Below are 15,220 nucleotides of genomic sequence, written 5' to 3'. Positions count from 1 at the left end.
TTGAGGAATGGAATGGAATGTTGTGGAATGGAATGGAATGTTACGCAATAGAGGGTACCGGAATGATTTGGAAAGGAATGGAACGTTATTTAACGGAATGGAATGTTATGGAACGGAATGGAATGTTGGTGAAAGAATGGAACCTTAACAAATGGAATGGGATGGAATGTTAAGCAATAGAATGTTGTGGAATGAAACGGAATGTACCTGCAATAGAGGGTACTGGAATGGTTTGGAATGGAACGGAACGTTATTTAATTGAATGGAATGTCATGGGATGGAATGGAATGTTGGGGAAAGAGAATGGACCATTAACGAAAGGAATGGAAGGAATGTCATGGAATGGAATGGGATTGAATGTTACTGAAATATTAATATCTTATTTCGGTGAATGTAGAGGATTTAAAAAGTGAACCATAATATAAAATAAATTGAACAGGTTTCTTTTACAGGTAGCTCTAATCCATATAAACATATTTTAGTAAAAAAAATGGAACAAGACAGTTAATCGTGAAGGAATTTCAACTTGATGCTTGTGGGTCCAATAAAAGCAAGAATTTTACTGTTTGATTATACAGAGCAACCAAGGAATTTGAATAAGCTCTAATAAAAGCGATGTCATTGAGAACCATGGCTAAACCAAGTAAGTTATCATATACCAAAATAGAAATCCACCCTCACAGCTCAAATCTATCATTGCTGGCATTCACTGAGGCATCATTTCAAAATTCAGCCCTAAATCCCAATTACCATGTTCTGAACATTAAGCTATTGCATTAAGGTTGAACCTAATACTTCCTTTGCTTTGAGTTATACCCATGAGTTACAGGAATAATGAGTTTATGTTTTAGCTTGGAGGATTAGTTTAAATTTTACCTCTAGATCAATTGTGTAGTCTACAGCTTATTTTTTGTAGTTTTTTAAGTAACTATGCTATGCTATGATAGTTTTTTCCCTACACTTTGCCATTAGGGGCAAGTAACAATTTATTTGTGCTCAGTGTTGAGTAGTTGCTAACCCAACACTTTAGGCCCTATCCCTCTCTACTGACCTCTTATCTCTAATTTGGCATATTGAGTACAAGGTAATTTTCAGATACTTATAAAGTGAAAATACACCTGTTTAACTGGTGATTATGTCATATTTACTTCCATAATATGGTGCCACAGAAGTTCGAGTTTGGCATGTCCATGCTGCTGTTTTTCATTCTCTCATTACTTTTCTCTCTCTCCATTTGAAATCACTTGAAGAGTCAATATTTTAGTTTTCCTTGACTTAAAGGATTCTCTCATTAGCCTAAAACAATGCATTTCTCAGTGCCAATTATATCTCAAATGGGAAAACAAAGAAATGGCACAGCTGTAGCTACTTGTAAGAAGGATAATTCAGAAGAGTTTAGCACTAAGAAAATCCCCTACCTGGGACTGACACTCTCAGATACTGATGGAAAAACAGAGGGAGTAATGTCCTGTGACTGGTCTATTTTTTTTTAAATTGCATTTTGCTTTATTGTGCTTTGTAGATACTTCATTTTTTACAAATTGAAGTTTTGCAGCAAATCTGTGTCAAGCTAAGTTTTTTTATATCATACTTGAACAACATGGTTACTAGACTCCCCCTGTTATCAAGTCCCCCCCACATACCCCATTACAGTCGCTGTCCATCAGCAAAGTAAGATGCTATAGAATCATCACTTGTCTTCTCTGTATATACTACCTTCCCCACATCCCCACCCCACTACATTATGTGTGCTAATCGTACGTCATGCCCTGTTTCCCCCTCATCCCTCCCTTCCCACCCATCCTCCCATTCCCTTTCCCTTTCGTAACTGTTAGTCCATTCTTGAGTTCTCTGAGTCTGCTGCTGTTTTGTTCTTTCAGTTTTTGCTTTGTTGTTACACTCCACAGATGAGTGAAATCATTTGATACTTGTCTTTCTCCGCCTAGCCTATTTCACTGAGAATAATACCCTTTAGCTCCATCCATGTTGTTGCAAATGGTAGGATTTGTTTTCTTCTTATGGCTGAATAATATTCTGTTGTGTATATGTACCACATCTTCTTTATCCATTCATCTACTGATGGACACTTAGGTTGCTTCCATGTCTTGGCTATTGTAAATAGTGCCGCGAAAAACAGGAGTGCATATGTCTTTTTCAAACTGGGCGGCTGCATTCTTAGGGTAAATTTCTGAGAGTGGAATTCCTGGGTCAAATGGTATTTCTATTTTTAGTTTTTTGAGGAACCTCCATACTTCTTTCCACAATGGTTGAACTAGTTTACATTTCCACCAGCAGTGTAGTAGGGTTCCTCTTTCTCCACATCCTTGCCAACAATTGTTGTTGTTTGTCTTTTGGATATCGGCCATCCTAACTGGTGTGAGGTGATATCTCATTGTGGTTTTAATTTGCATTTCCCTGGTGATTAGCGATGTGGAGCATCTTTTCATATGTCTGTTGGCCATCTGAATTTCTTCTTTGGAGAAGTGTCTGTTCAGATCCTGTGCCCATTTTTTTTTTGTTGGATTATTTGCTTTTTGTTTGTTGAGGTGTGTGAGCTCTTTATATATTTTGGATGTCAACCCTTTATCGTATCGTCATTTATGAATATATTCTCCCATACTGTATGATATCTTTTTGTTCTTCTGATGGTATCCTTTGCTGTACAGAAGCTTTTTAGTTTGATGTAGTCCCATGAGTTCATTTTTGCTTTTGTTTCCCTTGCCTGGGGAGATATGTTCATGAAGAAGTTGCTCATGTTTATGTACACGAAATTTTTGCCTATATTTTTTTCTAAGAGTTTTATGGTTTCATGACTTACATTCAGGTCTTTGATCCATTTTGAGTTTACTTTTGTGTTGGTCTATTTTTCTTAAGCAAATATGCTAACGTTTTGTGAGCTTCTTTCCAGAGAAAGTTTCCATATCTGCTTCAAGCGAAGGGAACATATAATGTCTGCACATCTGCATAGTTTAGGAATCATGCTTGCTTGCTTTTTATGATTTTAGAATGAGGGAAATTTGCTCTTCAGTGACCCAAAAGAGGTTAAGAGTTGTTATTGGATCTATTTGTGGGCCTGTCATTTCTGACTTTGAGAAATCAATTAAGGGGTTCAGAATTTCATTTCTGGCAGACGTGGTGCAAGAAATACCATTAAGCCTATTTTTGACACTTCATAGGAAATACAGGGAATATGAAACCCTTCAGTTGATGTGTCTTCCTTGATACTCTGTAGTTTTCTTCTCACTGTGTTAAACAGTGGATGATCTTGCCCTGAGAGGAAAGGTAACTTTATTTATGGCAATCTTTATTATATCATTATACTTGTTTGTTAGCTTATTGCCAGAAGAATCTTAGGGGTCTATGGACTGTAAAATGTACAGCTCTTCAACACTGAAATTGCTGCATTTAGGCACAATGTACAAAGGCTAATATTTTTTGGCTAATGCCATATAAAAAATTCTAGTAGGTGAGTATCAGTATAGTCTCATGACACAAAAAAATCTGATCAAATTTTAGTTAAAACAAATATATTCACATAACATCAAATAAAAAAAGTTCACTTGGATTTTCATTTGTTCTTACATATAGGGCATTACTAATGGCAATCTCTTATAATAAACTTCAAAAAATATACACACTCTATTAATTTGCATCCAAAATCTTCAAAATATCACACTTTGGTCTAGGAATTTTTCTGTCTTCCTATAGCCCATTTTTTGACATTTTCATTCTCAGGGGCAGAGTGGCTAAGAGAGTAAGCTGTGGAATCATTGCCTGGGTTTGAACCCTTGCTTGTTACTTACCAGCTGTGTCCTTGAGCAAGTTACTTAACATTTCTGAGCCTTTGTTTCCTCATCTGTAAAATGTTGGTAATTATAATAGTATTTTAGGGTTGTCTTGAGAGTTCATACGAGGAAAGTACTTAGCACAGTACCTAGCATATTGGGTTCCATAAGTGAAGCCACTACTGATACTTAACAATTTATTTTTATCCTTAAAGTCAACTTGAGAGTGTTTTTACTTTTACCACCTTATCTTTTCTTGTGATCATTAATGATGAAAATATATGCCATTTGAGGGATGGGATAATCTTAAAAATATTCTCTACTAAAATATATATGTAGCAGCTATGTTAAAACCATAAGAAAGTCTTGTTTTCTATTTGATGGACATGCATGGTTATCAATATTTTTCTGGCTTTGTTTTTCTCAAACTTTCATGGAAATAGGTATTCCAAATTTACCTTTTTAGCTCTATATGCATCATTAAATGATAAATTTATACCACAATTGTTTTCAAGTAGATAAATTATAATACCTGAATTTATTTTTTGTCAGTGATACAATAAAACTTACAGTACAAAGTGAATGAAGGAAAGATGTGGCATGTTGCTTTGCTCATTTTTATTTTTTTACTTTTTAGTTTTTTGTTGCTCATTTTTAGTTGAACTATTATGGTCCAATGATGAACCAGAGATCAGGACAAAAATGTAAACGCCCAATATAAAACTGTAAGGTTGGAGGCACCAGAGGGAGGAGTGAGCACATCGGACACTGATGACGTGCCAAAGTCCCCAGCTGCTGCCCCCTCTCAACCTGAAAAATGTGCCTTAGGCTAGCCAATCCTCACACCACTGTAAATCTAAGCTCTGCCTCCCCCTACCTTCTTTAAAAACTAGCTGCCTGCCCTGCTGAATGCGACTTCCCTAGCCTCCATTTCTGTAGACTGGGGAACATCACCTGGGAATTGCGCTCAAATAAACTGCCTGGCCCTTTGTTGCCTCTCATCGCCTGCTTATTTCAGCTAGAATTTATCTTACAAAAACCAGTAGAATTTCTCTGCTTTTCTGTTGCTATGAGTTCTTTGTAACAGACTGCTTCTCAGTTACATATTTGTGTTGACCGTAACTCTTAGGAAATACATCCAGTTCATGTTAGGAGTGACTTGTATTTTGAATTTTCAGTAAACTAAGAAATATATTTGTAAACTATGAAAGTAAATTATGCTTCAGCAGTGAAATTGCCAATTTGTGAAATAAATCATGCATTCATAAACTACAGATTTTTAATAATAAAGATTGTTGATTACTGTTCTTGCTACTAAGAAGAAAGGGATTTTGAATACATGTGTAATATAGAACTGTTTTGTTTATGAAAGCCAAATCACAAAGTCTTTAACAGTTGGCTCTTTTTCTTTTCAAATTACTGCAGTTTGTTTTTGCTGCCTCTGACTGTCTCAATCCCTTGTTAAGGCTGCTAGATGGCATCAGATCGTGTTACTGAAACTTGTCTACCTCAGCAAGCTAACTTGATTTTATTAACAGAATATAAATTATGAATTTTTAAATGTTTTAAATCTTTTTTTTTCAAATTATCCTTTAAAATTTTTGGCTTGGTTTTTATGTAATCATAGTTCTATGCAGGATGGAAAGTATACAAGAATATTAAGCAGAGGGTATGGAAAAATAATTTGCACAGGAAAGAAAGGAACAAAAATGGGGGCGGGTGGGCCTGCTGTTACCATGCTGAATAACATAATATAGGCCATAACTTTGGGGAGCATTTCTGAATTTTGACGGGCATGAAAATGCAATTTTTAAATATCAAGCTAAGCCTTCTGTGGCCAAAATAATGTATTTTATTTTTGACTTAGGTAATTCGTGAAAAGTTGTGTGGAACTTTAATACTAAAGCTATAATCTAAAAAACCATTTACCTGGAGATGCTTCAACTAGTTGTTAAAGTAATGCAGTAATCATTGCAATCATGACTTTTTAATTTGGCTGATACCTGAAAAAATAGGAAAAGCCTGGGATGTCCTCTCTTATACACACAGACACACAGACACACACACACACACCCCAAAAACAGATACTATTCCTCACATTTGGCTAAATGGAAGCTTGCTGCTGCCTTTGCTCTCCTTCAGATCAAACCTTTCTCTACAGTTGCACTTAGTATTTCTTAATTATTAAGTATTGCCTAAGTGTAAGCGAAATTCACCTTTGAAGCTCTTAATTCAAGAGTATTCCGGATAAACTGTCATCCACCTTAGTAATGGCATATGTAGGGTAAGTCTTACGTTTTAAAATATATTTTCAGCAATTACCTCTCATCATAGGCCTTTGAGACACACTACGCGGCTGTTTCGTCTTACAAGTACAGGAACTAAGGTCTGGGAGGGTGACTGCCCAGGATGCAGACGGTGAGTGGGCGCTGAGGTCCCGAAAGCAAGTCCCACGCACCCGCAAGGAGGGAGGGAGTCACCGGCGCCAGGGGGCGACTCCGCGGGTCCCAGCTTTGGGCCGGGCCGGAAGCGAAGCTGCTGAAGACTCCGCCCCGCTCTGCTCCGCCCCGCCCTGCCCCTGGCAAGCCAGTGGTTGCGCCTCTCAGGCTGCGGTCGGCCGCATCTGGAGCGGAGCCGGGTGGACGAGGTGCCGGCCGCCCCGCCCCTCCAGGCCGCCGCGCTCCTCCTGCGGCGGCGTCGCCGGGCGCGGCGTGAGGCGGGCGCTGCCGGTGAGTCCCTTCCCGACTGCCGGCTCGGTCCGCGGCTGGGCGGGGAGGCGGAGGATGGAAGCGGGCTTATCGGCCATTCCGTTCTATCTCGCCAGCGCCAGCAGCCCTGTGGCGGCGACAACGATGGACCGGGAGCCAGTGGGCCGTGCGGGAGAAGGAGAAGCCGTCGCAGCCTCGGGTGCAGCGGCCGCCGCGGCGTTCAAAGAGTCGGCGCCGCAGGTAGGGGGGGGGTGCGGCCGGGAGAGCCCAGCCTCCTCTCCGCCTCGTCCACCGGCTGCTCTTTTGGCCTGCCAGGCCTTCCTCCGAGCGGCCGCGTTTCGGGGTTCCTAACAGTATCCCCGTTTGTGCTCAGAGACAGGGCTCGGGGGACGGGGCGGAGGCCCCACTCCCCCACACACTGCCCCCCCCCCCTCACCAGCCGGTGGCAGCGCCGCAGACTCGGGTGGCCGAGGGCTTCCGGGGCCGCAATTGCAGCTTCTGGTCTCGGAGCGAGAGAAGGAAGGCGTGTCCCCGAAAGGCCATCCTTAGGATAGCTGGAAGTCAGACGAGGGCGGCTTCAATCGCTTCTCAGCCTCTCCTGCAAGCGGATAGCAGCTACGTGCTGAGCGTTTACACGCTTTATTCCACGTAATTCTAATAACTTGTGCATGAGGTGGACGTTACCCCATTTCAGAAACGAGGCAACTAAGGCACGGAACTGTTTTCTGTCCAATAGGATTATAAAATAAAAGGAAACAAGTGAACTTAATACTATATTTAACCTAATTTAACAAAAATTAAATGTGATTAATATGAAAGTTATCAACGAGATGTTTTACATTCTCCTTTTGGTACTAAGTCTTTGAGCCTGTGTGTATTTTACATCTGCGTATCTATCTTAGTTGGAACTATACATGCCAGGAGAGCATCAGCCACGTGTGGCTAGTGGTTAGTGTATCGGGTAGTGTACGACGTTTAGAGAGTTAGATAAGGTTTGGAGGTTTGTTTTGGATTTGGTAGTCTGAAGTAGTAGTTCAGGATCTTTGGTCAAGTTAAACTAATGAAATTACTTAAACTGAACCAGCTCAAGAGTATACAGTTTTGGTCATTCAAAACCTCGAGTTGCTCCTGTGTAGAAATCTTTTCACCTCAGTGACAATGAAGCGTTTTTGGTAGCTTCATTTTTGAGACTAGCTTCCTGAATGTTAGAAACACTAACAAACTGCAGATACCTACAGAATGGTGCCTTAGAGTATAAAATGTAGTTTGTATTAAAAATTTTTCCACATCATAGTCTTCATAGTCTTTATATGTAATTTCTTGTTATGTTTTATTTTGTTTTTCTTCTCCTGCTTAAGGAGGAGGGTCACCTGAAAGAAGGAATTCAGGGGCAATCAGAGCCGCTTTTCCTTTTCAGCTGAGTTCAGGCCTATTGCTGATAGGTACACTTGAACCTTTAAGTCCACAGCGTTTAATGGTTTTCTGTTTGATTTTTCCTTCTGTTGCTAGGATTGTTTTCATCACTGTTTCTCTTTGAATCTTTCTAATAGCAAAGTAAAAACACCTGTACTGATTTACCAGATAAATGTTGACGAAAGACTTTATTTTGGTTTAATGATGTTATGTTATTTTCATATTCTTGGTTAAAAAAATAATAAATATTTAAACAGTAAATGGGTGGTAGAGCAAAAAGTAAAAAGACACAGGGATACCTGCATTGCCCATTCCTCACATTCACATTCCCTGTAAGTAACTGTTAAATTTCTAGTGCATTCTTCCTGGGATTTCTTATGCATCTACAATCTCTTCCTTCATGTTAAACACAAATGGGTTCATACTGTACAAACTGTTTTCTGACTCTTCCTATTTGCTCTCTCATTCACATTCCTGAAGCAGAAACATCTCTGGAGTTTGAGCAGAATAAGAGAGAGGAGGCCACTGAGGTGGAAACTTGGGTGAAAGGAGTGGCTACCATTCTGTATTCCTTTATCAGTTTGTCAGAAGTGAGAAATCCAAAGTACCACGTAGGGAAGGGAGTAAGAAATAGGAGCTTGGGTCTGTGTTTAGACTTAGGCATCAAACCAGGCTATCCAGTGCCTGTTGTTACATTCTGTCCAGCAGCTTGTCAGACTAGACTTTTAACCAAAACCTCATTCTCAATATTATTAAAGGAATTAAAATTTCAGTACGACTCATTCATTTATATAGCACTGATACCACAAACAACTTACAGTGTGCCAAGAACTGTAGGCTAAAGGAGATAGCAGTGAAGGATGCACACTGCCTACTCCTATGTTGCTAACCACATAGCTGGAGAAGGTGACACAATAAAATCCAAGTGTAGTACATATTTTAAAGAAATTCTGGTGCTATGGGAGTATATAAAAAGAAAATTGCCATTAAAAACAGGCCCTGAAGAACAAGATAGGGAGATTTACAGTCTGGTTAACCATAAAAGGTCATAAAATGATAATTGACATTACATCTCATAATTTCATGGTGTTAGGAAACTATCTTCAGATCTTTGGACTTTGTTAAAATGGAATGTGTTTTATTGACAGTGAAATTTTTCATACTTGCAGGTTTACTGTTTATCTGTAAAAATGAAACATCTGTAAAATTCAGAGAATAACTTTCATTTGTAATTATTGGAAATTTTGTACCAAATTATTTTATTTTCTAGTTGGTTTTACCCAACAATATCTCCCTTTACTGTCTCCTCTCACCCTCTTCTCCTGACCAAGTAGAGGTTGGAATCACGTCATAGACTGTCTTTAGCAGATTTCCAATTTTGTTTCCTAAGATGAGGGGTTGACAAACTACAGCCTGTGGGCCAGATTGCACTAGCCACCTGTTTATATGAAGTTTTATTAGAAAACATCAGTGCCCATTCATTATGTGTTGTCAGTGGCTGTTTTTGCTGAGTTCAGTAGTTGTGACAGAGACTATATGGCCTGAAAAGCCTGAATATTAACCATCTGGCCTTTACAGAAAAAGTTTGCTCACTCTTGCTTAATTTGATAAACATAAAACCTAGGTTTTACTGTATCAAAAATTAATACTAAATTTCTAAAAGAAAGCCCGTAAAGAAAAGTCTATTCAATAAAAATCCATATATAATTAGAGCAAGTAAAATGCATTTTCAATTACACATTATGTATAATAATATTACTCAAAGTTCTCTTTAAACATAACTAACTTTGGTAATGGAATGAAAAATCTGGATCATATTTCAGCCTTCCCCTTTGTAGATTTTAAAGAAATCTTTTGTAAAGAATATAGCAGCCACAAATCTAAAGCCTGCAATGAGAACAAGTACATGTCTATTGATAATCATGCTGAATGTAAATGGTCTGAATGCACCAATCAAAATACATAGTGTTACTGAATGGATAAAAAAAAAAAAGATCCATATATATGCTGCCTACAAGAGACTCACTTCAAACCCAAAGACACAGATTAAAAATGAAGGGATGGAAAAGATATTTCATGCCACTAATAGGGAGAAAAAAGCAGTAGTTGCAGTACTTGTATCAGACAAAATAGACTTCAAAACAAATAAAGTAACAAGACAAGGATATTACATAATGATAAAAGGGTCAGTTCAACACGAGGATATAGTCATTATAAATATCTATGCACCCAACATAGGAGCACCCAAATATGTGAAACAAATACTAACAGAATTAAAGGGGGAAATAGAATGCAATGCATTCATTTTAGGAGACTTCAACACACCACTCACTCCAAAGGACAGATCAACCAGTCAGAAAATAAGTAAAGAGACAGAGGCACTGAACAACACATTAGAGCAGATGAACCTAACAGACATCTACAGAACACTCTACCCAAAAGCAGCAGGATACACATTCTTCTCAAGTATACATGGAACATTTTCAAGAATAGATCATATAGTAGGCCACAAAAAGAACCTCAGTAAATTCAGAAGGATTAAAATTGTACCAACCAGCTTCTCAGACCACAAAGGTATGAAACTAGAAATAAATTACACAAAGAAAATGAAAAATCCCCCAAACACATGGAGCTTAATAATAACAGGCTCCTAAATAATCAATCAATCAATGACCAAATAAAAACAGATCAAGCAATATATGGAGACAAATGAAAACAATAACTCAACACCACAAAATCTGTGGGATGCAGTGAAGGCTCTCCTAAGCAGGAAGTATATTGCAATACAGGCCTACCTCAGGAAAGTAGAACAATCCCATATGAACACTCTAAACTCACAATTAACAAAACTAGAAAAAGAAGAACAAATGAGGCCCAAAGTCAGTGGAAGGAAGGACATAATAAAGATCAGAGCAGAAATAAATTGAGAAGAATCAAACAATAGAATCAGTGAAACCAGGAGATGGTTCTTTGAGAAAATAAACAAAATAGATAAACCACTAGCCAGACTTACCAAGAAAAAAAGAAAGTCTACACACATAAACAGAATCAGAAATGAGAAAGGAAAAATCATTACGGACACCACAGAAATATAAAAAATTATTAGAGAATACTATGAAAAATTATATGCTAACAAATTGGATAACCTAGATGAAATGGGCAACTTTCTAGAAAAATACAACCTTCCAAGACCGACCCAGGAAGAAACAGAAAATCTGAACAGACCATTACCAGCAACGATATTGAATTGGTGATAAAAAAAACTACCTAAGGAAAAAAATACCTGTACTGGGTGGCTTCACTGCTGAATTTTATCAAACATTAAGTGGAGATCTAATACCCATCCTCCTTCAATTTTTCCAAAAATGTGGAAGAGGAGGGAATACTTTCAAACTCATTCTATGAGGCTAGTATCACTCTAATAACAAAACCAGGCAAAGGCACCACAAAAAAATATTGCAGACCAATATCCCTGATGAACATTGATGCAAATATGCTCAACAAAATATTAGCAAACTGAATTAAAAAATACATAAAAAAGATCATCTGCTATAATCAAGTAGGATATATTTCAGGATGCAAGGATGGTACAGTATTAAAAAATCCATCAACACATATACCATATCAACAAAAAGAAGGAAAAAAACCACATGAATGCCTCCATATATGCTAAAAAAGCATTCGACAAAATTCAACATCCATTTATGATAAAAACTCTCAACAAAATGGGTATAGAGGGCAAGGACCTCAACATAGTAAAGACCATATATGACAAACCCACAGTCAGCATCATACAACAGAGAGAAGCAGAAAGCTTTTCCTTTTAAGATTGGGAATAAGACAAGAATGCCCACTCTCCTAACTTCTATTCAACATAGTTCTGGAGGTCCTAGCCATGGCAATCAGACAACACAAAGAAATAAAAGGCATCCAGATTGGTAAGGAAGAAGATAAACTGTCACTATTTGTAGATGACATGATACTATAAATAGAAAACTCTAAAGACCCTACCAAAAAACTATTAGAATAAGGGAATCCAGTAAAGTTGTAGGATATAAAATTAATATTCAGAAATCTATTGCATTTCCATACGCTAATAATGAACCAGCAGAAAGAAATTAAGAAAATGACCCCATTACAATTGCCATCAAAAATAATAAAATACCTAGGAATAGATTCAGCCAAGGAGGTAAAAGATCTTTACTCTGAAAACTATGACATTGGTAAAATAATTTGAAGGTGACACAGCTAAATAGAAAGATATATGATGTTCATGGATTGGAAGAATTAATATTGAAATGTCCATACTCAGGGTAACTGAACCAGTCTTTATCAAATGCAATCAGTGCAATCTCTATCAAAATATCTATGGCATTTTTCACAGAACTAGAACAAATAATCCTAACATTTGTATGGAACCACAAAAGACTCAAATAGTCAAAGCAATCTTGAGAAAGAACAACAAAGCTGGAGCTATCATGCTCTCTGATTTCAAAGTATACCACAAAGCCATAGTAATCAAAGCAGTGTGGTACTGGCAAAAAAAAAAAAAAAAATGCATAGATCAATGAAACAGAATGGAGAGCTCAAAATGACAAAGGAGGCAAAAATGTACAATTGGGAAAAGATGGTGTCTTCAATACACAGTGGTGAGAAAAACTGGACAGCTACATGCAGAAGAACAAAACTTTTTGATGCCATACACAAAAATAACCCAAATGTATTAATAACCTAAATGTCACCTGAAACCATGGAACTCCTAAAAGAAAACATAGGCAATAAAAACTTAGACATTGGTCTTATTTTTGGATTTTTCTCAGGCAAGGGAAGCAAAAACAAAAATAAACAGTTGGGACTATATCAAACTAAAAGCTTTTGCACAGTGAAGGAAACCATCAACAAAATGAAGAGGAAGCCTACAGAATGGGAGAATATATTTGCAAGTGGTATAACCGGTAGGGGTTAATATCCAAAACACAAAGAACTCATACAACTCCACACCAAGAAAACAATTGAATTTAAAAAATGGGCCAGAGGATCTGAGTAGACATTTTTCCAAAGAAGAAATATAGATTGCTAACAGACACATGAAAAGGTGCTCAATATCACTAATGATTGGGGAAGTGCAAATCAAACTACAGTGAAATATTACCACACCTATCAGAAGAGCTAGTAGCAAAAAGGCAAGATATAACAAGTGTTGGTGAAGATGTGGGGAAAAGAGAACCCCTGTGCACTGTTGGTGCAACTGTAAATTGGTGTGGTCACTATGCGAAACAGTATGGAGTTTCCTCAAAAAATTACTAATAGAAGTACTATAGGATCCAGCAATTACACTTCTGGGCATTTTCCAGTTGGAAAAGATATATGCATGCCTATGTTTATTGGGGATATGCAAAGTAGGTGGAAAGAATTAAGAGGTAAAAACTTCTAGTTATAAAATAAGTCACAGTAATGAATAGTGCAGCTTAGGGAATATAGTTAGTAATATTGTAATGACTGATGACATAGTAACTACACTTTGGTATTTTTTAATTATTACATAAATGTATCAGTATGTTGTACACTTGAAACTAATATAATGTATGTCAGCGACAATTAAAAACAAAAATAAAGGAACTTCAAAAAAATGAAACACATGTCTCTTAAAAAAAGAAATCCAAAGACTTAGGAAAGTTCCCTGATATAAACTTGTTTTATGTATCTAACTTATGTATATGTGTGTCTCTGTGATTTTCCTTTGATATTACATGTTAATTGCCTATAATTAGCACTAGTCTTTAAAATGATTGCTGTCCAGAGTGTCTTCACATATTATACAGCATTGTAATTACTATGACTTGAAGTGTTGTGCTTGATTTCTTACCTGTTGATTTAAACAAAAAGTTTATTTGGTAAAGTTTTATTTTTTAACCCCAGTGGTGAGTATGCAGTTGTTTGCTCTATTATTAAGGTCTACATATATGGCATTGATATTCATGTGTGTATGATATGCCTTATTTTTGAGAAAAACTAAGGATTGGGTTTATCTTTATTCCCTAATATAAAATAACCAAAAATGTTTTTTGTTATATGAAAGAAAATTAATCTCACTTGAAGTTTTCTTAATTTATTATTGACATTAGGTGGGTAATGAAAGAGGCTTTGAAAATGTAGAACTGGGAGTCATAGGCAAAAAGAAGAAAGTGCCAAGGAGAGTCATCCACTTTGTTAGTGGTGAAACAATGGAAGAGTACAGCACAGATGAAGATGAAGTTGATGGCCTGGAGAAGAAAGTTTTACCTACTATTGATCCGGTAGGTTTGATATTTATGTTCCTTTTGTCAAATTTTTTTATATTGCTTTATTTCACCCTTAAACATTGAATGTGAAGGACTTTCTGAGGTTTAAATCAACTTATTTTGATTATAAAACTATGCATTAGGATTTTGGTAGAAAATATTATTTTTACAAATATGGATGGAAATACTTCCTGCATTTCAATAGCCTTAAAGTTAATGAGTATCACAGTTTTTTTTGTCATTTGGCTAGGTTTCTTTACTGTCTATCTTACTAAATAGAGTGCTTGAATTCCAGTCCCTTTGAATTAAGTTTCCACCCAAAACAGTTTTCTGTTCTTTTTTAATATTACCTCAAGTTCTGATTAGAAGGTAAGAGTGTACAGTAACTTCACCATGTGGCTCACCAGCTAAATTTAATAATTTCTGATTTATACATGATGTGATGATAAAATTATAGGAGTAGTTGTACATTCTTAGGAAAGGAGTGTTGCCCTTCTGAGTAATCTTTTTGAGAAATCATTGATTCAGTATTTTCCTGGCTTTCTGAGAGGTACTGTTTCAGTCACTGATGATACGGCAATGGGCAGTATAAATTTCTTCTCTTAGGTGCTAGTGGGCATATTTATATTTTTATTATTGAGTTGTAAAGTGTTCTTTATGTATTCTGGATACAAGTCCTTTATCAGAGAGAGGACTTCCAAGTATTTCCTCCAATTCTATGGGTTGCCTTTCACTTTCTTGATTATGCCCTTTGAAGTACAAAAGTTCTTTATTTTGATGAAGTCCAAGTTACCTATTTTTTCTTTTGTTGTGATTTTAAAGATATATTTAAGAATCCTTTGCCAAATCTGAGATTGTGAAGATTTGTCTCTATGTTCTAGGAGTTGTATAATTTTAACTCATGTTTAGGTCTTTGATCCATTTTGAGTTGATTATTGTATATGATGAGGCAAGAGTTTAACTTCATTCTTTTGCTTGTGGTTTTCCATTTGTCCTATTCTTTTCCTATTGGATGATCTTGGCACCCTTGTTG

General features: G+C 37.0%; 1 protein-coding gene across 3 annotated transcripts in view; it reads left to right on the top strand.

Annotated features, from left to right (window-relative positions):
- LOC108391323 (signal recognition particle subunit SRP54) overlaps window positions 1–15,220 on the top strand; it is a 73,635-nt gene that overhangs the window by 37,660 nt on the left and 20,755 nt on the right. The window contains exons 1-3 of one of the 3 annotated variants that reach the window (XM_037025500.2): window positions 6,375–6,514; window positions 6,610–6,733; window positions 14,032–14,202. The exons of 1 other annotated variant lie outside the window; for it this stretch is intronic. In XM_037025500.2, the coding sequence (XP_036881395.1) occupies window positions 6,638–6,733; window positions 14,032–14,202 (267 nt within the window). In that variant the 5' untranslated portion in view covers window positions 6,375–6,514; window positions 6,610–6,637. One more of the 3 variants, XM_037025499.2, reaches the window with a different exon arrangement.

Source organism: Manis javanica, chromosome 8 (assembly GCF_040802235.1).
Source record: "Manis javanica isolate MJ-LG chromosome 8, MJ_LKY, whole genome shotgun sequence".
NCBI classification, from domain to species: domain Eukaryota; kingdom Metazoa; phylum Chordata; class Mammalia; order Pholidota; family Manidae; genus Manis; species Manis javanica.
This window is presented reverse-complemented; position numbering and strand designations above follow the sequence as displayed.